Source organism: Bubalus bubalis, chromosome 15, assembly GCF_019923935.1.
Source record: "Bubalus bubalis isolate 160015118507 breed Murrah chromosome 15, NDDB_SH_1, whole genome shotgun sequence".
NCBI classification, from domain to species: domain Eukaryota; kingdom Metazoa; phylum Chordata; class Mammalia; order Artiodactyla; family Bovidae; genus Bubalus; species Bubalus bubalis.
Window position 1 is genome coordinate 65,712,199 of NC_059171.1, and position 22,787 is coordinate 65,734,985.

Here is a 22,787-nt window from a genome sequence, read left to right on the forward strand (position 1 = left end):
CTGCTTAATTACACTTTAATTAAGGATACAAAGAGTAATAGAATGAGGATAGCTCAGTGAAGAAATTCAGTGGAGAAAAGCGGCTGAAATAAGGATAGCTCAGTAGGAAAATTCAGTGGAGAAAAGAAGCTGAGTGGCTTGGTTTACGCGGAAAATCAATATAACCCGTGACACCAGGTTAGCTCTGACCACGGAGGCCGCAGGCGCCCTCTCGAATAGCGGAAGGTGCCCCACCTTAGACACCTTCTCGAGTGGGTCTTAGAAGCCCAGGCAAATAAATGGTCGCAGAGGACATCCGCGCTCCAGATGGACACTCAGCTGGAATTTGGGAGAGAGAGTGACATGGGGAGACCAAGTTTCAGTGAACAAGGCCCGCACTTTATTTTCCAAAGTAGTTTTTATACCTTAAGGTATGCATAGAGGATAATGGGGGAAGGGGTAGAGTCATGCAGCAAGCCAGGCTTTCTTCCTGCAAACTTATCATATGCAAAAGTTCAGGTGATTGACATCATCTTCTGGCCCGGAGGCCTGTTAACATTTTAAGAAACTTATCTTTCTCTAAAGGTGATTATTCCAAAGTCAGGCGCCAGCCTTCCAAAAAGCATTGGACAAAGCTGCATTTTACATTTCTATACACCCATTATATCAATCAATACACTGCCAAGGACACAGTAGGTAAGGAGTATGGAGACTTAGCAGCAAACATTGGCCCAACAAGTGAAAAACCCTTCACCAATACAATTTCTAATCAATCTTTTAACTACTCAAAGGAATCTGTGTTTAGGCAGTTTAGAACATCTCCTGCCTCTCACAGTTGGGAGGCTCTGAACAATCACATGTGGCCGGAAAAACCCATTCAGGCAGGCTAGAGGATTTCCAAAGGAGTTTGTAGGCTGAAACACTGTCACATCCAAGAATTATTAACTGGAGCTGTAAGCTAACTCTTTTTCCAGAGAGAGGTAGTGGGGGACAGCCCCCTGTAAAGTCAGAGGTGTAGGTGAAAGCACAAAGCAGAAAGTAGGCAGACTCTGGTTTAGGGGGTAGATGCTCGAGAATTTCCAGGGGGACTCCTGAGGCTCGATCCCGCCTTTGCGTATGCCGAGCCTCCTTCCTCATGACCTTTGTCATGGGCGGAGTTCCTCACGCTGGCTCCCAGCAGTGATAGAATTCCAGTTGAGCTATTCCAGATCCTGAAAGATGATGCTGTGGAAAGTGCTGCACTCAATATGCAATATGCACTCAATATGCAATATGCCGGCTCCCGGCAAGTGGAGGGTTGTTGCTGCACAACAAAACCACTGAAACATAGAGGCTTATAAGCCTAAGTAATTATTTAGTTCATAACTCTGTGGGTTGGCTGGGTGGTTTGGCTGATCCTGGCTGGACTCACTCATGCATCTGTAGTCAGCAGGTAGGTTGACTGGGTGCTGCCTAGTCCAGGATGGACTCATTCATACACCTGGCAGTTGGCGGAGTGTCAGAGGAACACCTAAGATGGCCTCAGTCACACCACAGTGGTTGGCTGTTGATCACAGCGGTTCTGGACCACATGTGTCTCAGCTTTCATTACAGTAGCCTGGACTCCTTCACATGCTCAGAGTTCTAAGAAATCAAGAAGCACCACTGAAGACCTCTAAAGCCTAGCCTCCGAACTGACAATGTCATTTATGCCACATTAATGCCAAAACAAGTTGCAGGGCCAGCTCAGATTCCACCTCTTGTTGGGAGCAGCTATAAAGTCACAATGCAAAGAAGGAGGATACAAGAAGGGCAAACAATTGTGGCATATTTGTAATCAATTTACCGCAATAACTATATGACTAAGGCAGGTTTCTTAACCTCTCTTTTCACTCATCTGCTGTGCCTTATCTCAAAAGCTTGATAGTTCATGCAAAGGGCCTGGCTTATCTTTTCTCTTTTAAAAAACATTTATTTTTATTTACTTGGTTACACTAGGTCTTATTTGCAGCACATGGGATCTTTAGTTGCTGAGTGTGGGATATAGTCCCCGGCATTGGGAGTGTAGAGTCTTAGCCACTGGAACACCAGCAAAGTCCCCTGGCTTAATTTCTTAGAAAATATTAGCCATGCTGCTGCTGAGGCTGTCCTCTAGGGTTTTCCTGTCTGGAAGTCTTCTGGGTCTCCATGGAAGAGAGGTTAGACTGATTTTTTGGTGGCCCCTCAGGGCAGAACTTTGGCCTCAAGGTCCGCACTCTTTTTATTTCATGATGTTCCAGTTTAACCCTTCTGGTTGTGGTACAGAAACCCATTCAAGCTGGCTCCAGTGAAGAAGTCAAACCTACTGTTAGTCCCTGCGGGTCTACTTTTTCCTCTCCTCCCTCGACTTACTTTTTAAAACTCCTCTAGATCATGGTCCAGCCAAGTGGCCTGAGCCAAGGAGTCCAATGTGACTGTTCAGCTCTGTTCATTAGAGCTAAAGGGTTTGGTTCTCAGTGTCCCAATTCCAAAATTTCAAGAGAGAATCTGATTGGCCCAGCAAATCTTTTCTTGAAGGTCCGCTAAGCCCAGTCTGCTATGGCAGAAAGGGTGGGCAGCCCGTGGTGGATTCATGTTGATGTATGGCAAACCCAATACAATATTGTAAAGTAATTAGCCTCTAATTAAAATAAATAAATTTAATTTTAAAAAAGGGGGTGGGCAGTGTAGGGGGAGAAAAGGCAACTGTCTGTGTGTAACAGAGGCTGTGGGCAAGAGCGGCCCCTTCAGAAGGCGGCTGAGCCGGAAGACACAATGATCTGCACTTCCTGGACAAAGACAGCCTGCTCTATTGTTTTACATTACCTAGCTTCCCTGGTGGCTCAGACTAAGTAAAGAATCCACTTGCAAAGCAGGAGACACAGGAGACAGGGGTTTGATCCCTGGGTCGGGAAGATCCCCTGGAGAAGGAAATGGCAACCCACTCCAGTTTTCTTGCCTGGAGAATTCCATGGACAGAGGAGCCTGACAAGCTACAGTCCATGGGGTCTCAAAGAGTCAGATGTGACTGAGCGGGACTAACATAAATATAACATCAAACAGTCGAAGTACTCAAGTTCAAGGGCTTACAAAAACCCATCTTCTCTCTGAACATCTCTTATTAAAACGGAGGCAGTGTGGCTATTTCTCCCACCCACCACCAAAAACCAACTACACACTTTAGCTGTAACACAGGTACATTAGTTTGGTAGGGCTGCTGCAATAAAGGAGGACAGACTGGGTGGCTTAAACAAGAGATTTCTTTTTCTCACAGTTCCAAAGGCTGTAAGTTCAAGATCAAGATCACGGGTGTCTTGTCCCAGTGAATTCATGTCATCTTCCATCTGTACATATCTGTGTTCAGATTCCTCTTACAGGACTTCCCTGGCACTGGTTAAGACTCTGTGCTTCCACTGAGCGGGGTACAGATTTGATCCCTGGTTGGGGAGTTAAGATCTGGAATGACATGCCGTGTAGCCAAAACACACACACACACACACACACACACACACACACCCCCTCTCTAATATGGGTATCAATCATATAGGATTAGGGCCCACTCTAAAAACTTCATTTTAATTCTCTCTTCAAAGACTCTATTCTCCAGACACAAATTCAGCGGTACTGGGGTTAGGACCTCAACATATGAATTCAGAGAGACACACAGTTCAGCCTGTAACAACAGAAAAAGTCATCACCATAAACAACAGAAATGGTATCTGAGCCCATTCTTTCCATTGCAACATCACTGGGCTTATCAGAATGCCCTTCAGACCCTGAGAGCATCTAGCAACTACTTACTCTTTGTGTCTGTCATTTATAAATAAGCCTTTTTAAAGCTCCAAGTCTGTGAAGTGGTCATTCTGGTATTGTTTGAAGGTTTTTTTTTTAAATTATTAAGGCTTTATTTTAAATTATGTGTAACCAAATAGTTTGTTTACACATTGCCTAAGGCAATCATTCTCAACTCCGGCTCAACAACACAATCACCTGGTGTTTCTTTTTTAAATATGTATTTGGCTGTACTGGGTCTTAGCTGTGGCATGCAGGACCTTTAGTTTCGGCATGTGAGATCTAGTTCCCTGACCAGGGATTGAACTCAGGCCTCCTGCCTTGGGACTGTTGTCTTTGCCCATGGACCACCAGAGAAATCCCTCACCTGGTGCTTTCTAAAAATGTCTATGCCCCAGCCTCACCTCTACAGATTCTGATTATTTGGTTTAGGGTGGGATACAGGTTGGTTTTTTCCTTAAAGCTTCCCAAATGATTTTAAAATGCAGTCAGTGTGGAGAAGTACTGGCCTCAGATAAAGGACAGGGGAGGGAAATAACTCTTGTGAAGCACCTCTACCTGCCAGGCCCCGAGCTAAGTGCTTTGCAATACAATTTATTTTCAGAACAATCTTATGAGTATAGTATGATATGACCCATTTTATAGACAAGGAGACTGAAGCTGAAGATTATTTTGATCAAATCCTACAAGTTGCAGAGACAAAAGTTTATTCTGGTTTAAATACTGGGTAAGACTTATCTGATATTCCAGTGGTTAGGAATCTGCCTGCCAATGCAGTGAACACAGGTTTGATCCCTGATCCAGGAAGATTCCACTTGCCACAACAGAGCCTGCCAGCTGCAGCTAGTAAAGCCCATGCTCCAGAACCTGAGCTCCGAAACATGAAACTCCACTGCAATGAGAAGCCCGTGCACTGCAACAAACTGCCTCTTGCTGTAACTAGAGAAACCCCACGTGCAGTAATGAAGACCCAGCACAGCCAAAAATAAATAAATAAATACTGGGTAGCAAGGACTGGCTAGGCTAGGTTTGGAGGTTGGTCAGGTGCCGGGGTCCAGCCCCGGTGGATCCAGGGAATTCAAAGCGGGGACAGTGTCGGCGAGGATCAGGAAACAACTGCTTAATTAAACGTTAATTAAGGATATAAAGAGACACTGATGTATAGAACAGTCTTATGGACTCTGTGAGAGAGGGAGAGGGTGGGAAGATTTGGGAGAATGGCATTGAAACATGTAAAATATCATGCATGAAACGAGTTGCCAGTCCTGGTTCGATGCACGATACTGGATGCTTGGGGCTGGTGCACTGGGACGACCCAGAGAGATGGAATGGGGAGGGAGGAGGGAGGAGGGTTCAGGATGGGGAACACATGTATACCTGTGGTGGATTCATTTTGATATTTGGCAAAACTAATACAATTATGTAAAGTTTAAAAATAAAATAAAATTAAATTAAAAAAAAAAAAGTAATAAAATAAGGATAGCTCAGTGAGGAAATTCAGTGGAGAGAAGAGGCTGAATAATTCAGCCAGAAGGTGAGAGAAAGAACATGGGGAGACCAGGTTTTGGTGAACAAGGCCCGCACTTAATTTTCCAAAGTAGTTTTTATACCTTAAGTTATGCATAGAGGATAATGGGGGAAGGGGTAGAGCCATGCAGTAAGCCAGGCTTTCTTCCTGCAAACTTATCATATGCAAAAGTTTAGGTGATTTGCATCATCTTCTGGCCCAGAGGCCTGTTAACATTTTAAGACCCTTTCTTCAGAGAACTTATTTTTCTCTAAAGGTGATTGGTCAGGAGCCACCCTCCAAAAGCATTAGATAAAGTTGCATTCCTATAGGGCAAAGGTGTGGTGGGCTATAACAAGTAAAAGAATTAACTCAAGGGTCCAAGGTTGCAAACATTAAAGCTACTACTTACACCAATTATATTAATCAATACACTGCCAGGGACACAGCAGGCGAGGGATATGGAGACTTAGCAGCAAACACTGGCCCAACAAGTGAAAAACTCTTCACCAACACAATTTCTAATCTATCTTTTAACTGCTCAAAGGAATCTGTATTTAGACAGTTTAGAACATCTCATGCCTCTCACAGTTAGGAGGCTCTGAGCAATCACATGTGGCCGGAAAAACCTATTCAGGCAGGCTAGAGGACTTCCAAAGCAGTTTGTAGGTTGAAACACTATCACACCCAGGAACTTTATTAACTGGAGCTGTAAGTTAACTCCTTTTTTTCAGAGAGAGGTAGTGGGGGACTGCCCCCGTAAAGTCAGAGGTGTAGGTGAGAGCACAAAGCAGAAACTAGGCAGACTCTGGTTTTGGGGGTAGATGCTCGAGAATTTCCAGGGGGACTCCTGAGGCTCGATCTCACCTTTGCGTATGCCGAGCCTCATTCCTCATGACCTTTGCCAGGGGCGGAGCTCCTGCTCCTGGCAGTCAGGTCTTTCCCACTGTTTGTGAAGTGCAAGACTTCAGAAAGACACATCCATTTTGGCTTTCTTTTGGCCACGCCATGAGGCATGTAGAATCCTAGTTCCCTGATCAGGAATCGAACTGTGCTCCTCAAATTGGAAGTGAGGAGTCTTAACCCCTAGATGGCCAGGGAAGTCCCAATTTTGGGCTACTTTTAAAAAGTGTATCTCATAGTCTTGCCTTCAAACTGATTCTTCCATCATGGGCTTAAGAACCCATCAACTGAATCTTTTACCTCTATTTGTCAGAACAGACTAAGTTTTGCTGCTGTAACAAATCCAAATACCTCTGTTTAAGATATAATGACTGGGACATCTCTGGTGGTCCAATGGCTAAGACGCTGAGCTCCCAATGCTCAGAGTTGAAGGATCGGGACCAAGAGTTCAAGCAGGGGGCTAGGGTTCAATCTCTGGTTGGGGAACTAGATCCCACATGCCACAACTAAAGATTCTGCATGCCACATCCAAGACCTGGCGCAGCCAAATAACTAAACAAACATAAATACTTAAAAAAATATGTAACGACATTGATTCTTCTTCAAGGTTTCTTGTAGTTTTTAATGACTCTCTGGGGCAACTCCCACCAAATGGTGACTCAGGGATCCAGGCTGCTTCCTCTCTTTGGCTCATTTATCACTTGGAATATACATCTAAGGTGCTGAGGCAGAAGGAAGAGAGAGACCCACCAGTTATTAAAAGCTTTGGTTTAGAAGCGACACACGGCCCTTCTGCTTATGGTTCTTTGATCAGCCCTAGCACAAGAAATGGGGAGCACAAGGACACTTTGGTGAGCAGCAAACTTCCTGCCACGTTACTGGAACAAAAGGCATATGTTTGGAGAACATTCAAGAGGACTGAAGCTCACGTTTGACTCCACAGGCTCTGCTTCTCCACTGCACAGTGAAGCCTATAGTCTGTCCTTCTATACAATGAATGATGAAGGCAAACACATATTCTTTACTGACGTATAAGGCAATTGAGGTGTGTTAACATGTAACTTCACCACTTTGCCCATTCTGTAGGGAGCAGGACATATCTCATTCTTGTTTATTTGTTTTTAATCTATCCTAGTGCCTTATAGGTTTTAGGACACATAAATATATAAATTCAGCAAATATTAACTGGACAAGACACACAGTCCCTGCCCTCATGACTACTATTAAAATATCCTAATAAGGACTTCCCTGGTGGTCAAGTGGTTAAGAATCCGCCTGCCAATGCAGGGGGGGTAGGTTCGATTCCTGATCCTGGAAGATCCTACATGCCACAGAGCAACTAAGCCCTTGCACCACAACCACTGAGCCCACGTGCCACAACTACTGAAGCCCTCATGTCCTAGAACCTGTGCCCTGTAAGTAGAGAAGCCACCGCAGTGAGAAGCCTGTGAACCGTAACTAGAGAGTAGCCTTTGCTCGCTGCACTAGAGCAAGCCCACATGCAGCAACAAAGACCCAGTGCAGCCAAAAATAACTACAATGTTAAAAACCTTAATAACATCTCCAAGTTGTGTCTTGTCATTTGTAATGTAGTTTAAATATCACTATCTCATCTTAACGATGAATGATATAAATTGTAAATGTGATCAATTAGCTTGGACTTTACATTGTCAATTTTTCAGTCATTTTGTAGCTAGCTCAGATATTTTGTAACTTACTTCCTGCTTACATATTTCTTTGCCTCCTGTTTCATAACTGGATGAGGTATACAGTTTGCAGCCAGCAAAGTGATAAACTGCTAGGCTTATATAATGCATGTACCCAAAGGTTAAATAGGTTAAGAACTTTCTTTCTGATTGCACAGATGGGATTTGCAGACTTTTAACAACTTTTTTGAGAAATATTTGCCCAAAGACAGTAGTGGGACAATATATAAAATATGTGATTTTTCAGTTTAAGATACACAGGTTTTCTGATCTTTTTTGCCTTTCATTAGATATTAACTTTCACAACTAGAATAAGAATTATAGCTTAAAAGCAACTTTTACATTTTTATAAATATTTTTGCTGCCAAAGAAATATAATCATTTTACAGAAACTTAAAAAAAAATAGAGGTAAGAATTCATTCATGTTTCTGCTTTCCTAACCACTATTAGCATCTGGTATAATTCCAGATGAGCTATTTGCAGATGGAAAAAAAAATGTGTTTAATTATCTGTTTATTCTCCTGCAAAGTTATTTGTTATAAGAATATTAGAAAACTGTCATTTTAGATAGACATTTTCATTTAGCTAATATTCTAGTGACTGTATTTCATGCAACAGCTGTGAGGTGAAGGTTCAGAAGAAACTAGGGAATTCATCTGAGTGATGGTGGTAATTTACATTTTCTCCTTGGTGGGGTGGGCAAGGACTCTTAAGAAAAATTTAAGGAAGAAACAGAAAAGAGACATATGCTGTGGTCCTAAATATAAAATACGTAAACTGAATGTAAGAAATAATTACAGTATGTAAGACTGGAGTAACTTATTTTTCTTCCTAAATAATTAAAGCAGGAGCTAGAGTCTTTTTTTGAGACCTTGATTTTCCTAAATATTCACCACAGTAAATAGCTATAATTAGGATTCATCACACGTAATCAGTTTCCAAATTATTTCATGAATACATTATCTCTTGCAATGAGCATACCCCCTCTCCTTCTCCTCAAGTCTATCTTTAAGCCAGCTGAAGTTTCACAATAGGCCTTTAAACCAATGCTTACAGCTCACAATGTCTGCATGTCCAGGGTACCCATGTTTGGCACTCTTTGATCCATTAAATGTTTTAGTCCCATATCTTTTGGATGTTTAAATCATTTTGATTTGGCCTGTGCTCTGAAGGTAGTAGTATTCCAAGAGCCCTCTCACTGCATGTTAAGTGCTATTCTCTGACTCCCAGCCAGAGCTCAGATGTTGGCAGGGCTGACTGCTCAAATATAGTGATTTCAATTCCAACCTTTGCATACTAAAATTACATAGCCTAAACACAAAGCTTCCAGATTTTTTCTCTTAAAAACAGAGTAAAAACATAATTTAACATTGCTACAAGATAATTAAGACAATCCTTAAAATGGGAAAAAACCTGAAAAGGAAATGGTTAGGCTTTCACAAAAATATTGAGGAAATTAATGTTGGCTTGTGAGTTTGATAATTGTTGGGAAAACTAAACAAATTTTATAGCTATTGTTGGGGCATTTTGCATTTTTCTACTTTTATTTTGTAAAGGGAGCAAGTGTCTTAGGTTGCATTCTTCCTAAAGCAGAGGTGGAATAAAGGATGTGAGGAAGTGATTATTTGGGAGGTAATGCCAAGAAGTAAAGGCAGGGGAGCAAAGTGAAACAGAGAAAGAAAGGGAGTTGATAGTCAGTTTCAAGCACGTTACTGCACTGAGACCTAGGGCTCAACCCTCATGGAGAACCAAAAGGGTAGAACACACCTCAGAGTTGTCCCATACGTGAGGGTGCTGGGGTTTTATTCACTGACTCCTGCCTACCTTTGTCTGAAAATGTTAGTCGCTCAGTCCACTCTTTGCGACCGCATGGACTGCAGCCTGTCAGGCTCCTCTGTCCATGGAATTCTCCAGGCAAGAATACTGGAGTGAGTTGCCGTTTCCTTCTCCAGGGGATCTTCCAGATCCAGGGATTGAACCCAGGTCTCCTGCATTGCCGGCAGACTCTTTACCATCTGAACCACCAGGGAAGCCCCTGCCTTTGTCTGGTTGGCAACTATTCCCAGGGTGTTAATGTCGTATTGTTTTCAGTCTACATCCAGCACGGATCATGAGGACATCCTCAGGTGGGGCTACAGGTATGTGCAGACTGCCAACAATGGCACAAACCAGAACGCTGAATGCCAAGAGCCTACAAGTAGGGCACCTACAGTGTGTGTTCAGGGGAGGTGATTAAGAACATGGATTTCAATCACACAGACCTAGTGGAGTCCTGCTTCTGCCACTTATCTGTGAAGCTGAGTAAATTAGTAATCTAAGCCTCAATTTCTTTTTCTGACTGCGCAAAGCTAAGACTGTACAATCGTTAACTGGATGCATTTCAACTTCATGAGTTAGGTCTCTATTTCTAGTAACTTCCTATCTTCCTGTCCTGCTCCTTACTCTGTTCTGCTCTCTTCATCCACTATGTAATCATTAAGTCAAGTGATATTTATTTAGTGTCAACTATGAACCTATTTTGGAGAAGGAAATGGCAACCCACTCCAGTGTTCTTGCCTGGAGAATCCCACGGACAGAGAAGCCTGGTAGACTGCAGTCCATGGGGTCGCACAGAGTTGGACACAACTGAAGCGACTTAGCAGCAGCATGAACCTATTATGTAAGTGCTAGATCTATAATCATAAAAATGAAACAAACTTTGCTCCTAACTTTAAAAAGCCTATGATCTTGTGGTGAGGTAAATATTAAATAAACATTAGAGAATATAGTAAAAAATTATGATCAGTGTCATGTAAGACTATTAGGGATTAAATGAGATGAATATAAGAAACTGGATTTAGATTGGGAGGGGGTAACTTCTCTTAATTGGTTACTTTTATGATGAAAATAAAGGATAGAAGTAGGAGTTCGATATGCACTGGGGAGAGGAAGGGCATTCTAGACAGGGAACAACAACATGAAAAAGCTCAGAGGTAGAAAAAAAGAACTGAAAAAAGTCTTAAGTGTGGCTAGAGTGTCATGAACCTCAGAAGAGTGGGGAGAGAAAGCTGAGAGAGATGAGGGAGCCATAACAAGGATCTGTTAACAGGAAACAGTGAGTATGAGAAAATGATGCTATCAGACCTGAGTTCCTTCAAAGAATACTGAAGTGGAGAATGGATGGCAGAGGGTGAAGAGTAGAAAACGAACCAGTCAGGAGCGCTTGCTGCATTCCTCCTCCAGAGGATCTCCCCAACCTAGGGATTGAACCCGCATCTCTTAATGCCTCCTGCATTGGCTGGCAGGTTCTTTACCACTAGCGCCACTGGGGAAGCCACAATGGAATTATCTAATTTAATATGCACTGTATTACTAAGCAAGGTCTTATAAGTCTTCACAAAAATGCCTCCTAGGTCTTTCTTTTGACTTTTCTGTTTCTAGCTGGTCATTTCCCTAGACCATCTAAGAAAAGCTTTTAAGTCCATTTGGCCATGCCACCTGTGTGTTCAAGGACTCAGTGGTTCCTTACTTTTTCAGCTTTTACTTCCTATAAGCAACAAGCAACAAGTCCTAAAGAAGACCCTAAGCATTAAAAACACTATTGTCCCTGAATCTTCCTATCATTAAGGTCACCTCACAACCCCAAGATAGTTTCTGGAATTCCAGCTATTTCCTCTCTCTATTTCATTGCAACAAAATGTGGCCATGTGACTTAAGTTCTAGCCAATGAGATAAAAAAAAAGGAAGTGTGCACGATTTCTGGGAAAGGCCTTTGGAAGGGAAGGGCTGAGAGCACTTCTGCCCTTCTCTGCTTATATATATATTTGATAAATATATTTTTTGGCTGTGCCATGTGGCATGTTAGTTCCTCCACCAGGGATTGAACCTATGCCCTCTGTATTGGAAGTCTTAACCACTAGCAATCTTAACCACTGGACCACCAGAGAAGTCCTAGAAACATATGTTTAAAAAAATACATATATATTTTCCAGGAAAACACTGATGCACATATATATATATATATATATATATATATATATATATAACTGAATCACCTTGCTGTATACATGAAACTAACATAACATTACAAATCAACTATAGGTCAATTAAAAATGGAGTTTTTACCCCTCATATAATATTCATCAGTAAATAGTTCCTGTATGCTCAAGTCCTAGTAAAGGCCCTTTTATTATAGAATCTTAGTAAGATTCTATAGATATTATAGAATTATGCAATCTCTCAATTGCATTATTTTGAGTAAAAATGTATTCGGTGTGTTACATGGCAGGGGGTTGGTACTGAAGAGAAGATAATGAGACAAATAATCTCAGTTGATTCCACAGTGCACACTTAACAGGGATCACTGACAGAAATAGTTTAAAAAAAAAAAAACGGGTGGCGGGGGACGGAACATAACTTCTCATTTCTAAGACTGAGCTACACAGTGACCTTCCAGAACAGAGTACCCAGAGTAATTTCATAATGGAGAGAAACACTGCTTCTGCCAAGTGGTCAAGGTCAATCAAGTCATAACTCACACTGAGAGTATGTAACCTTCGTATGATCACTTTACCTCTGTGATCTTCCTCCCCCATAATCCCCACCTAATCATGAGAAAAACAGACTAATTCCCAAAGAGGGGGATCTTCCAGAATATCTGACCAGTACTCCTCACAACTGTTAAGTCATCATAAACAGCCATTACTGGATTGTCTTTTTCTTGTTAAGTTTTACGATAGTATAATATTAAATTACGTAATTATGTAATAATTGTAACATAGATACTATATGTAGAACCATGAACATTTTTAATTTTGATGAATTTGATTTTCCTTCAGTTGCTAGAGTATTTTTTGAGCCATATTTAAGAAATCACCATCAAATTTGAGGTCTTGTTTTCATCTAAAGAATTTTAGCTCTTAATTTAGCTCTTAATTTAGGTCTTCTATCCATTTTGTGTTAAGTTTTATATATGGTGTGGAGTAGAAGTCCAACTTCATCCCTTGGCATGTGAATATTGCTTCCCCAGCACCATCTGTTGAAGACACTATTCTCTCCCCATTGAACAGTCTGGGGCACCATTGTTAGAATCAACTGACCACAGATATAGACTTCTTTCTGAACTCTCAACTCTATTCCATTGATCTGTATGTCCATCCTTTATGCCAATACCACACTGTCTTATTAATGTAACTTCGTGTAAGGTTTGGAATAAAAAGTACAAGTCTTCCAACTTCCTCTTCTTTTTTCAAGATTGTTTTGGCTATTCAGGGTCCCCTGCAGTTTCATTATGAATTTTGGATTTCTGCAAAAAGGCCATTGGGATTTTGAAAGGTACTGCATGGAATCTGCAGACTGTTTTGGGAAATACCGTCATTTTAACATCAAGTCTTCCAATACAGGAGTACAGGATCTCTTTCCATTTACTTAGGTCTTATTTAATTTCTTTTAGCAACATTTTGTAGTTATCAGTGTACAAGTCTGTACCTCCTTGGTTAAGTTTATTCCTAGGTGTCTTACTGATTTAGATGCTATTTATTTCTTAGTTTCCTTTTTTGCATCATTTGTTGCTAGTATACAGAAATACAACAGATTTCTGTATTGATCTTCTTTCCTGCAACTTTGTCAAATTTATTAGCTCTAACCAATATTTTGTGGATACTTTAGGGTTTTCCATATGTAAGATAACCTGTGAATATAGTTTTACTTCTTCCTTTTAAATTTGGATGCCTTCTATTTCTTTTTCCTGTCTAAATTACTGATTATACTTTTATATATAAGCATATATATATAATAGCCTGATTATATATATATTTAAAAATATATAAATATAAAATGTATATGATAAATATAAAATATAAATATATTATAAAATATAATGCATAAATATAAAATTTATACCATAATATAAAATTATAAAATATAATATAGAATAAAATATATAATATAAAATTATGTATATAATTTATATACATTATAAAATAAATATACAAATATAATATATAATATAAATATATATTATGTATAATATATATAACATACAGATTATATATATAAATATATATAATATATACATAATATATTATATATATATAATAGCCTTATTATACTTTTAAGCAAAAAAAAAGAGAGAAAGACATTCTAGGTTTGCAATTTCAGCATGGTTTTGAAAGCCTACACAGCAATGTAGATACATTACTCTCCACATGTATACACAGTCATGCAAAGGACAGGAGCAGATTAGTCTTGGTAACTAAAGAATATATACATTCCAGTGTCAATAGCATTTTAAATTATGCACAGTAATAAAACAGATTTTTGCACTTGTTTCACACTGAATTATTTTTAGGACATTATAAAATAATTAAGAAATAGAATTGAGAAGCAATTTTTACCTTTACAATTTATTACAGAAGCTATACATACAAAACAAAATCCTAGTTACAAAAGCATGAATCTAGAATAAGTTACAATAAATTTCACTAAAAATGAAGACGTGTGTATGTGAATCCAGGAATATACATACACTTAAATATTTTCAGTGACTAGCATTCCATTCGGAGAAGGCAATGGCACCCCACTCTAGTACTCTTGCCTGGAAAATCCCATGGGCAGAGGAGCCTGGTAGGCTGCAGTCCATGGGGTCGCTAGGAGTCAGACACGACTGAGCGACTTCACTTTCACTTTTCACTTTCATGCATTGGAGAAGGAAATGGCAACCCACTCCAGTGTTCTTGCCTGGAGAATCCCAGGGACGGCGGAGCCTGCTGGGCTGCCATCTCTGGGGTTGCACAGAGTCGGACACGACTGAAGCGACTTAGCGGTAGCAGTAGCAGCAGCATTCCATTATGCATTACATAAGACAGTATCTACTAATTAAGGTATCTGAATTATTGAGTTTTAGAAGCCTTTAAATAAAATATCCAGATAAAACAACAACAAAATGCAGTTTAACTCAGAAACTGTATTGGAATCCAGAATCTCTCACGAGATCATTATCCCCTATTCCCTTCAAAAGACGTTTTGCAAAGTAATACTAGAATGTCTCAAAGAAAAAGAAATAAAATGGGGGAAGGGGGAAATGCATGGTGGTGAATGCTTTTATTGCTTTAAGAAATGCATTTTTGGCATCATTAATACAAAATTCATAATATTTACATTTATATAATTGTATACAAAAGGTATCTATAGAATACAGCCTAAGAAGGATATAAATAGCTTTCATATATAAAAACTTTGCATTGTTAAAAAGATATTTAACAAAGTAGTCGTTAATACATTTGTTGTATGTATAATCATAAAAGTAAAACAAAAAAATTTAAAATTTTTTATTAATCCAAATTAAATGATAAAAAAATGTTGATCTAAAAAGCATTAATTTTGATATTCAAGTACAGAACTGTGGTTCACCTAGAAGTTGTTCAGGGGACCTTCTGCAAATCATGACTCAAGCACGAGCTTTTAAGTGAATTTGCAGAGAATGCTAAAGGCAGAAACGATGGCAAAGACACAATGGTTAAGTAGTTTCTAGTCTGACACAATAAACTATTTTTAGGAAGGATAAAATTAAAAGTGCTTAAAACAAAAACTATCAGTGTCACTAATTACTCCTAAGTGTAATAAACATTAATTATCAAAATAAACTTTATTAGGAGTTGGCCACACTTTACTGATAACAATAGCAATAGTATTACCACAATGACTTGTTCAATCAAATATTTATCAGTTATCTCTGTAATTTATCTTACACATGTATATAAATACCAGAAAAGTTTAAATATTTTTAATTACTATTTTACTCTTTTCTTTAGAGATTCAGGATTTCATCTTGCATCAGTTATGTCAACATGACAAAGGTGAATTAAATAGGAACTGAATATAAAAAATACTTGGTACCATGACATCATGATCTGGAGCAACTGAAGTTTTCTACTTCTTGTTCCATTTTCTAGATAAAGGATAGGAGGGAAAAACAGTAAGTTTCAATGCAGAAAACACTAAAGAACATTACTCCATTGCTGGTTTTCTTTTGCAGCGAACAACCTTAAGGACATCATTATCCATGTATATAACTGAGAGAGAAACAAATTTTGTTCAGTATTTATGACTATCACATAGACTGTTAACACTGATGGGACTTCATTATTTAAATCCCTTTTGAATTAAAGTCTGAGATGCTTTCATCTTACATTAAATTCATATAGTTATTAACCACGGCACTGGTGTACTTACAGATTTTGAGAGTTTATAGGTTATACAGTTACATATATTTATACTACATAGATACCACAGTATACTTTATTACATATACTAAATACTATATATATATTACATACTAGTAGGTATATAGTAGGTAGCGAGTTATGTGTGTGTGTGTGTGTATACATATATGAAATCCTATAGAGGTATTAGTCAATATCTATTTTTAAACATTAGGACTCGAATATCTACTATAAGGGCTTCCCTGGTAGCTCAGATGGTAAAGAATCCGCCTTGCAATACAGGAGACCTGGGTTCGATCCCTGAGTTGGGAAGATGCCCTGGAGGAGGGCATGGCAACTCACTCCAGTACTCTTGCCTGGAGAATCTCATGGATGAGGAGCCTGGCAGGCTACAGTCCATGGGGTCACCAAGAGTTGGACACAACAGTGACTAAGCACACACATCCACTATAAAGCAGATTAAATAAAGACAAATAGGCCTATCTTAAGTCTGTCTTAAAAATGAGCTATATGCCTTCATTCATACACACACAAAAGATTTTTCATAGTTTATAGATACTTCAATGTTCCACTGCTTATTAAAGAAACACAAGCTAATTTAGGTGCTAGATTTTAAAAAGTACAAAACATGGTTGTACCTAGAAATAGTTCATAATCCCACACATTAAAAAATGGTATTTAGAAATTTTTATAATCAGTTAATTTCTCATATAGATGAGTTTACCTGAATGAGTGCTGTTTTGTCATAGTCCCTGCGATGCTGATAAATACATTGGCTGATTACAGCATATAAATTTTCCAACTGAAAAATATTGTATTCTTGACTTTTTTTAACAACAATCTTCAAAAGATTCTAAAAGAAAACGTAAGTGTTTACATATGTGAGAGAAATTCCCAGAGACATTTTAGTTTTGAAGATTTGGGGACATTTTTAGCATATAAGCCACAGAAAGGGCAGATCAAGTCATCTGATAAGACACTGCAGTCTCTAACAGTGGTTCTGACATTCAACTGCAAGTTACCTTTATCAACATTCTATGACTCTGGCCTCTCATCCTAAAAACTACAACTGAAGAGGTTGCCAATTTCTATTATAGCCATCAATCTCTTCTTGTCAAGTTAAAAAATAATCTCAAACTAGACTAACAAGAGAAAAGGCATTTTTGTAGAATATTTTATGTCACTATGATTAATATATGCTAGAATTGTTATGTGAAACAAAAAGAGACAGGACATAAATGATCTACTGCACCACTTCAGGGTTCTTTTCTTCAAAAAAGGTTTTTCATCTGATCAGGGTTTTTTCTTATGACTGAAATGGACCTACTGAATTTCTGTGATTCCTCAAGTCTTGTCCTATCATGATATTCCATTGCCTTGTAGTCAACAAAAACATGCAACCATGGTTAAGTAAAAACCAACTAAAATGGTCATAAGTATGGTCATACAAACAATGTATGGGATAAGTGGTATAGACAAGAATTAATATGTCAAAACAGTAATGTTAATACACTAGTCATCTTCAATTACTGCCTTAATGAAAGTTACAGAGTTTCATTGGTAATGTCAAACTATACCAAGTTTATCCTTCTATAAAATATATTTATTGCAAGCCAAATTGCAATAATGTACTATTATAATCCCGCTTTTGGTGAGTTATGTTTCTAATTCATACAATGAAAGCATTGTGATTTTAATTTACATACTTTCAGTCGCTCATGGTCCACAACAAGTGAGGGTGTGGGCTGAGAAAGAATTGCCAAAGCCTTTTCAACACTGATGAGCTGCTGTTGCTCTACTTGGGAACGTCTAGCTCGAGTCATTCGCAGAACACACATTTCTAGAATGAAAAAATAATTATTATTTGTCTGTTTCACAGACATTTTATAATGCCTAAAATAAACATTAGGCTGATTAAGCAGCAGGACATATTTACTTATTTATTTATCTCATTTTACTTATAATTTACTTATTTATCTCATTTATTGACTCTGCTATAAGATTAAGATGCTACCATTTACACACTGAAAAATTAAGGACAGGGAATTGCCTGGCAATCCAGTGGTTAGGTGGAGAAGGAAATTCAACTTATTCCAGTATTCTTGCCTGGAGAATCCTATAGACAGAGGAGCCTGGCAGGCTACAGTCCATAGGGTCACAAAGACTGAGCATGCATATATGCAAGCCAATGCTTAGGACTCTGAGCTTCCCTTGCAGGGGGCACAGGTTCAATCCCTGGTCATTGGGATTGAACTAAGATTCCTGCATGCTGTGTAGCAAGTAAAAAAAAAATTAATGATATTTAAGAGCTGGAAGGAACTTCAGTACAGACTACTACACATAAGCTAAATCTGGTCTACTGCCATAATTCAAGTTTTATTAGAACACAACCACACCCACTTTACATTAAGGGTGTCAATATGGCTTTTCCAGCAGGATTGAATAGTTGTGACTATCTGGCCCTTCAGATAAAGTTTGCCTATCCCTGATTTATAGCAATCTACTTAACTAAGAGGCGAAAAAACAAGGCCAAAGAAAAGTGAAGAGGTTTTTCTAAGGTCAATATACCTAACCACTCTAAGGGCCAGGACAAGAACCCAAATCTCCTGACCAGTGTAAATAGGTGCCTGGTCTCACTAGTGTTCTTTTAGAAAATATAATGATAAAACGAAAATAAATGCTGAACTTAAATTGAACATACAAAATTTTACAGTCAGAGGATTAACATTTTAAATATCCACATTCAAAAGGATATATCCTAAACCATTCTAAGATTACTCAAACACACTAGAACTCATTTCTAGTCCTCGAAAAAGATTAACCATATAGGCCACTGAAGGAAACCAGTCTCATTAACCAGTCTCATTAACTTAGCCAATACTTGTTTTTGACCAAAACAAATTTTTGACTTTGTTACCCTTCTTTTTGCTTTGTAAGACTAAATGTTTGGCTTTTCCAAAAACCAAACAAATCTAATGCCAAAGGTTCAAGAAGATGCAGACAGAAGACAATTCTAAATGAAAATCTTTGGGAGCAGGACCGTCAGAATAAATACAGTATAAATGATCTGGGACCTACAATAGGGATAGAGGAATGATGGGGGTGAGTAACAGTTGTTTCACATCACTCAGCAAGAAATCACAGGAAACTGCTTATCCTGCTTAAAAATGAGAGGGTATCCTGCCAGGTTTTAAAAATTGTATAGCCAAGCACTTTGCCACATGCTTTAGCTGGATTACTTTATTCAATCCTCAGAATATCTTATTACCCAGCACTATCTACCCCCAGTCTTGCAAATGAGAAAGCTGAGGCTGATGGGGCAAGAATCTTAACCAAGGTCACAAGCTACTAAGCAGTGGGCTCGAGGCTCAAATCCAGGTCTGTCTGATGCTATACTGTGCTTTTTAAAAAGGGTTTACTTATTTGGCTGCGCCAGGTCTTAGTTGTGGCATGTGGGATCAGTTCCTGTCCTGAGATCAAACCGGGGTTGCCAGCACTGGGAACACAGTTTCAGCCACTGGACCACCAGGAAGTCCCAATGTAGTGTGCTTTTAACCACAGTCATTTATTGTTATTTAATAAAATAATGATATCTTATTACTATTTAATACTAATAATTTAATCTTATTAAATAAAATGCCATCTTCCTTAATTAACTCTTGTACTCTGAAAAACATGGAAAAAGAGTAAACTGAGATGCAATTAACTGTTAAAGAACCCTGAATGAAACATCTTTTAAAATTAGTAAGTTGCTTCACTGAGACTTACCTTTTGCTTCATTTTCATCAAAAATGTCTATTATTCGAGAGCTAGAAGCATCTCCATTACAAGCAATCTTATCTTTCCTCAATTCTGTACATGCTGTAGTCTTTCCAGATTCTTCAGGTTCATTCTCAATGCAAGGACTTGAATTGTTATTTTCTAATTCTATTTTGCTTTCAGAGGCATTTTCTTCCATTGAAGACTCCCCTGTGTTTCCGGTCTCATTGTGGTCTACACTTGTATCTTGATTTTCCTCTGTATCACTCTCAATTTTGTCACCTGTGACATTTTGGCTGTCATCTTTTGCCTGTGAGATCTTCCTTCGTTTTGTTATGGTGCCCAAGTACCACTTTGATTTTTTGCGGACTTTTCTCTTCAACTGAGCTTCAAAGAATTTAAGAAAAAGAATAAGAGAACATTCAACAACTTTTTAAAGTCTAAGTTAAATGGAGGAAAAAATACCTCCTGAGATATTAAGAGGAAAATCTGAGATATCACCACAGTATGGTATGGCTGGAATAGATGAACAAAAGTAGTACTGTGAGAAGGCAGAAAGCGGGCAATGACCTGTTATTCTAAGGAATTTGGATTTCATCCTGAATAATTTTTTAAGAAGTTCAATAATTTTAAGGAGGGGAAAGACATGAATTTTTTTGTTTAATTAATTTATTTTTTAATTGAAGGATAATTGCTTTACAGACTTTTGTTGTTTTCTGTCAAACATGAAATCAGCTACAGGTATACATATATCCCCACCCTCTTGAACCTCCCTTCCATTTCAGGAAACTCCAACAATGGTATGAATTTTTTAATGCACATATTGCAAAGCCAATTTTGGCAGTAGTATGAGGAATGAACTGAAGAAAGGGCAAGACTAAAAACAGCCTACACTTATCGAGTGCTTACCATGAAGCAGGAACTCTTCTAAGGCCTTCACATGTGCTGACTCACTGAAATTCCACTTTAACCCGATCAGGTGTGCTACCACTCCTCAACATCATTTTACAGATGAAACCATGGTACACAGAGATGAAAAGTTCTGCCTAGACACAGTATAACCACTCTGCAATCTCATATTTGGGAAAGTCATCCATAGTGTTGTATTTACGTGAAGTTTAATAATTCTCACTTCTGTATAATAATCCATATTTTTCCATTCTACTGTTGATCAGCATTAGTTGGGCTAGTATGAATAGTTTTTATGAACATTCCGTTTAAAAGCACTGAGGAATTATGGCACCCAAATCTTGGAAAACAGATGAATAGCTGAGAGGCTAAGAAGCTGAGGACAGTCTGATATTCACAGAACTTTAAAAGCAAAAACTGGAATTAGGAGCCTGCCAAGGAAGAGGCCTTGGAAAACCCACAGAATTTGGGTGGGTACTCTGTGGAGTTATACCCTAAGAATAAAGAGGGAACAGGAAATAGATTAGGATTATAGGAAGCAAAAATCAGTTTCAAATCAAGTCAACCCACAATTAGACTGTAAACTGAAAGGTGAATTGGGATTGCAAATGGTACCTCACGGTAAGCATGGATTTATTTAAAGAATGCAAAGCTGCCTTAATAGAAATGAAACCAATGTAACGAGTGGCATCAATATAGACAAAGGAAACTGAGGGAGAAAAGTAAACAGCATCAGAAGAGAGTAAAGGCTAGAGTTTCCTAAGTAAAAATCACCCAAATGCACTTACCAGGAGTGCTGCAAGCCATAGGAGTACTGGGCCTGTTTGGCTTTTCACTTTGCTCTGGATCTGATTTTTTATCACCAGCAGGAGTGGAATTTTGCTTTGGCATTACATGGTAGTAAGATGGGGCATATTTGGAAGAGCTACAACCTTATAAATAGACATGCGGAATATCAAGTAAAATTTTCAGATATAAAAATTACATGGAGAATTATGAGTACTCAATACATTTAAAGCATCTCTTTCTGATGTCAAATCATTTTCCTACCTCTCTTCTTTCTAGATTCCTGAATTTCTTCACAAAGCTGCTCAAAGTCTTCATCAAGTTCTTCTTTAATTATTGCATAGGCAGTATCTCTTAAAGCACAGGCTCTATGCCTAATAAGACGATCTATGGAATAAAGAAAGAATTTTAAAACGGTTTCCTTCTAATAATTCAACAAAAATTAATTTTACATGTTGGGCTAAGATTATAGCTGTTACAATTTGTTTTTTACTTCCACCATGAATAGTAAGTTACTGGAACTGTGTTATTTCTGGTTTTGATGCTCATCTAATGTTCTGGACATTTGATTCTTAGCTAAATCCCTTTGAAACACCAAGGAAAATTTAAGAATCAGTTAACAGCAAAACTAAACAACAATACAATGACACAAAAACAGCAAGGAAGGCTATCAGGTTCATGAGTGAACCGGGGATGTAAAACAATTTTGGAAGAGATATAGAGGATGTTACGACACTGACTGAGGAACTAAACAAAGACAATGAAACAGCAACACTACCTAGGAAGCACTGGAAAAAAATCCTAAACTGAGTCTAAGTGCCATGAACTGGAATATGTCTCAAGGTAAAGAAAGGCAGATCATAAGTGAATGTAAATTTGCTTGAACAGCTGGATCAGTCCCCCTCGCAGGGCAGGAGGATGCTGCAGCTTTCACACAACATTCAGTTTACAGTAGACAGGAAGGGCTGTTACAGCCGAAGGGATGCTGCCAGGGGCTTCTAACATGACCTGAAGAAAGCTGGGGCCAAGTTCATTAAGTGCAGTAGCCTTGGCACCATGTGGGAATTTGTCAGGATGCACATTCTCCAGTCCTGAATCTAAAGAATCAAAACCTGCGGAGGTGGGGCCCAGCCAGCTGCACCTTAGCATGTCCTGAAGGAGATGTTGGTGCTATCTCAAGTGTGAACACCACTGCCCTGAAGTAATTTTACATTTGTCAGAATGGTCAGAACAGGAAGCAGCAGCAG

At 38.7% G+C, this 22,787-nt stretch overlaps 1 protein-coding gene across 3 annotated transcripts in view; it reads right to left on the minus strand.

The window, feature by feature from the left end:
• Positions 1 to 14,946: 14,946 nt before the first annotated feature.
• Positions 14,947 to 22,787, minus strand: part of ATAD2 (ATPase family AAA domain containing 2) — a 63,689-nt gene continuing 55,848 nt past the window's right edge. For 2 of the 3 annotated variants that reach the window (XM_006045596.4, XM_006045597.4), the window contains 6 exons: positions 21,805 to 21,927; positions 21,543 to 21,686; positions 19,855 to 20,232; positions 17,793 to 17,926; positions 16,811 to 16,939; positions 14,947 to 15,812 (listed from right to left, as the gene is read on the minus strand). In XM_006045596.4, the coding sequence (XP_006045658.3) occupies positions 15,768 to 15,812; positions 16,811 to 16,939; positions 17,793 to 17,926; positions 19,855 to 20,232; positions 21,543 to 21,686; positions 21,805 to 21,927 (953 nt within the window). In that variant the 3' untranslated portion in view covers positions 14,947 to 15,767. Of the gene's footprint in view, positions 15,813 to 16,810; positions 16,940 to 17,792; positions 17,927 to 19,854; positions 20,233 to 20,754; positions 21,249 to 21,542; positions 21,687 to 21,804; positions 21,928 to 22,787 lie in introns of those variants that run through there. The other variant, XR_003103687.3, reaches the window with a different exon arrangement.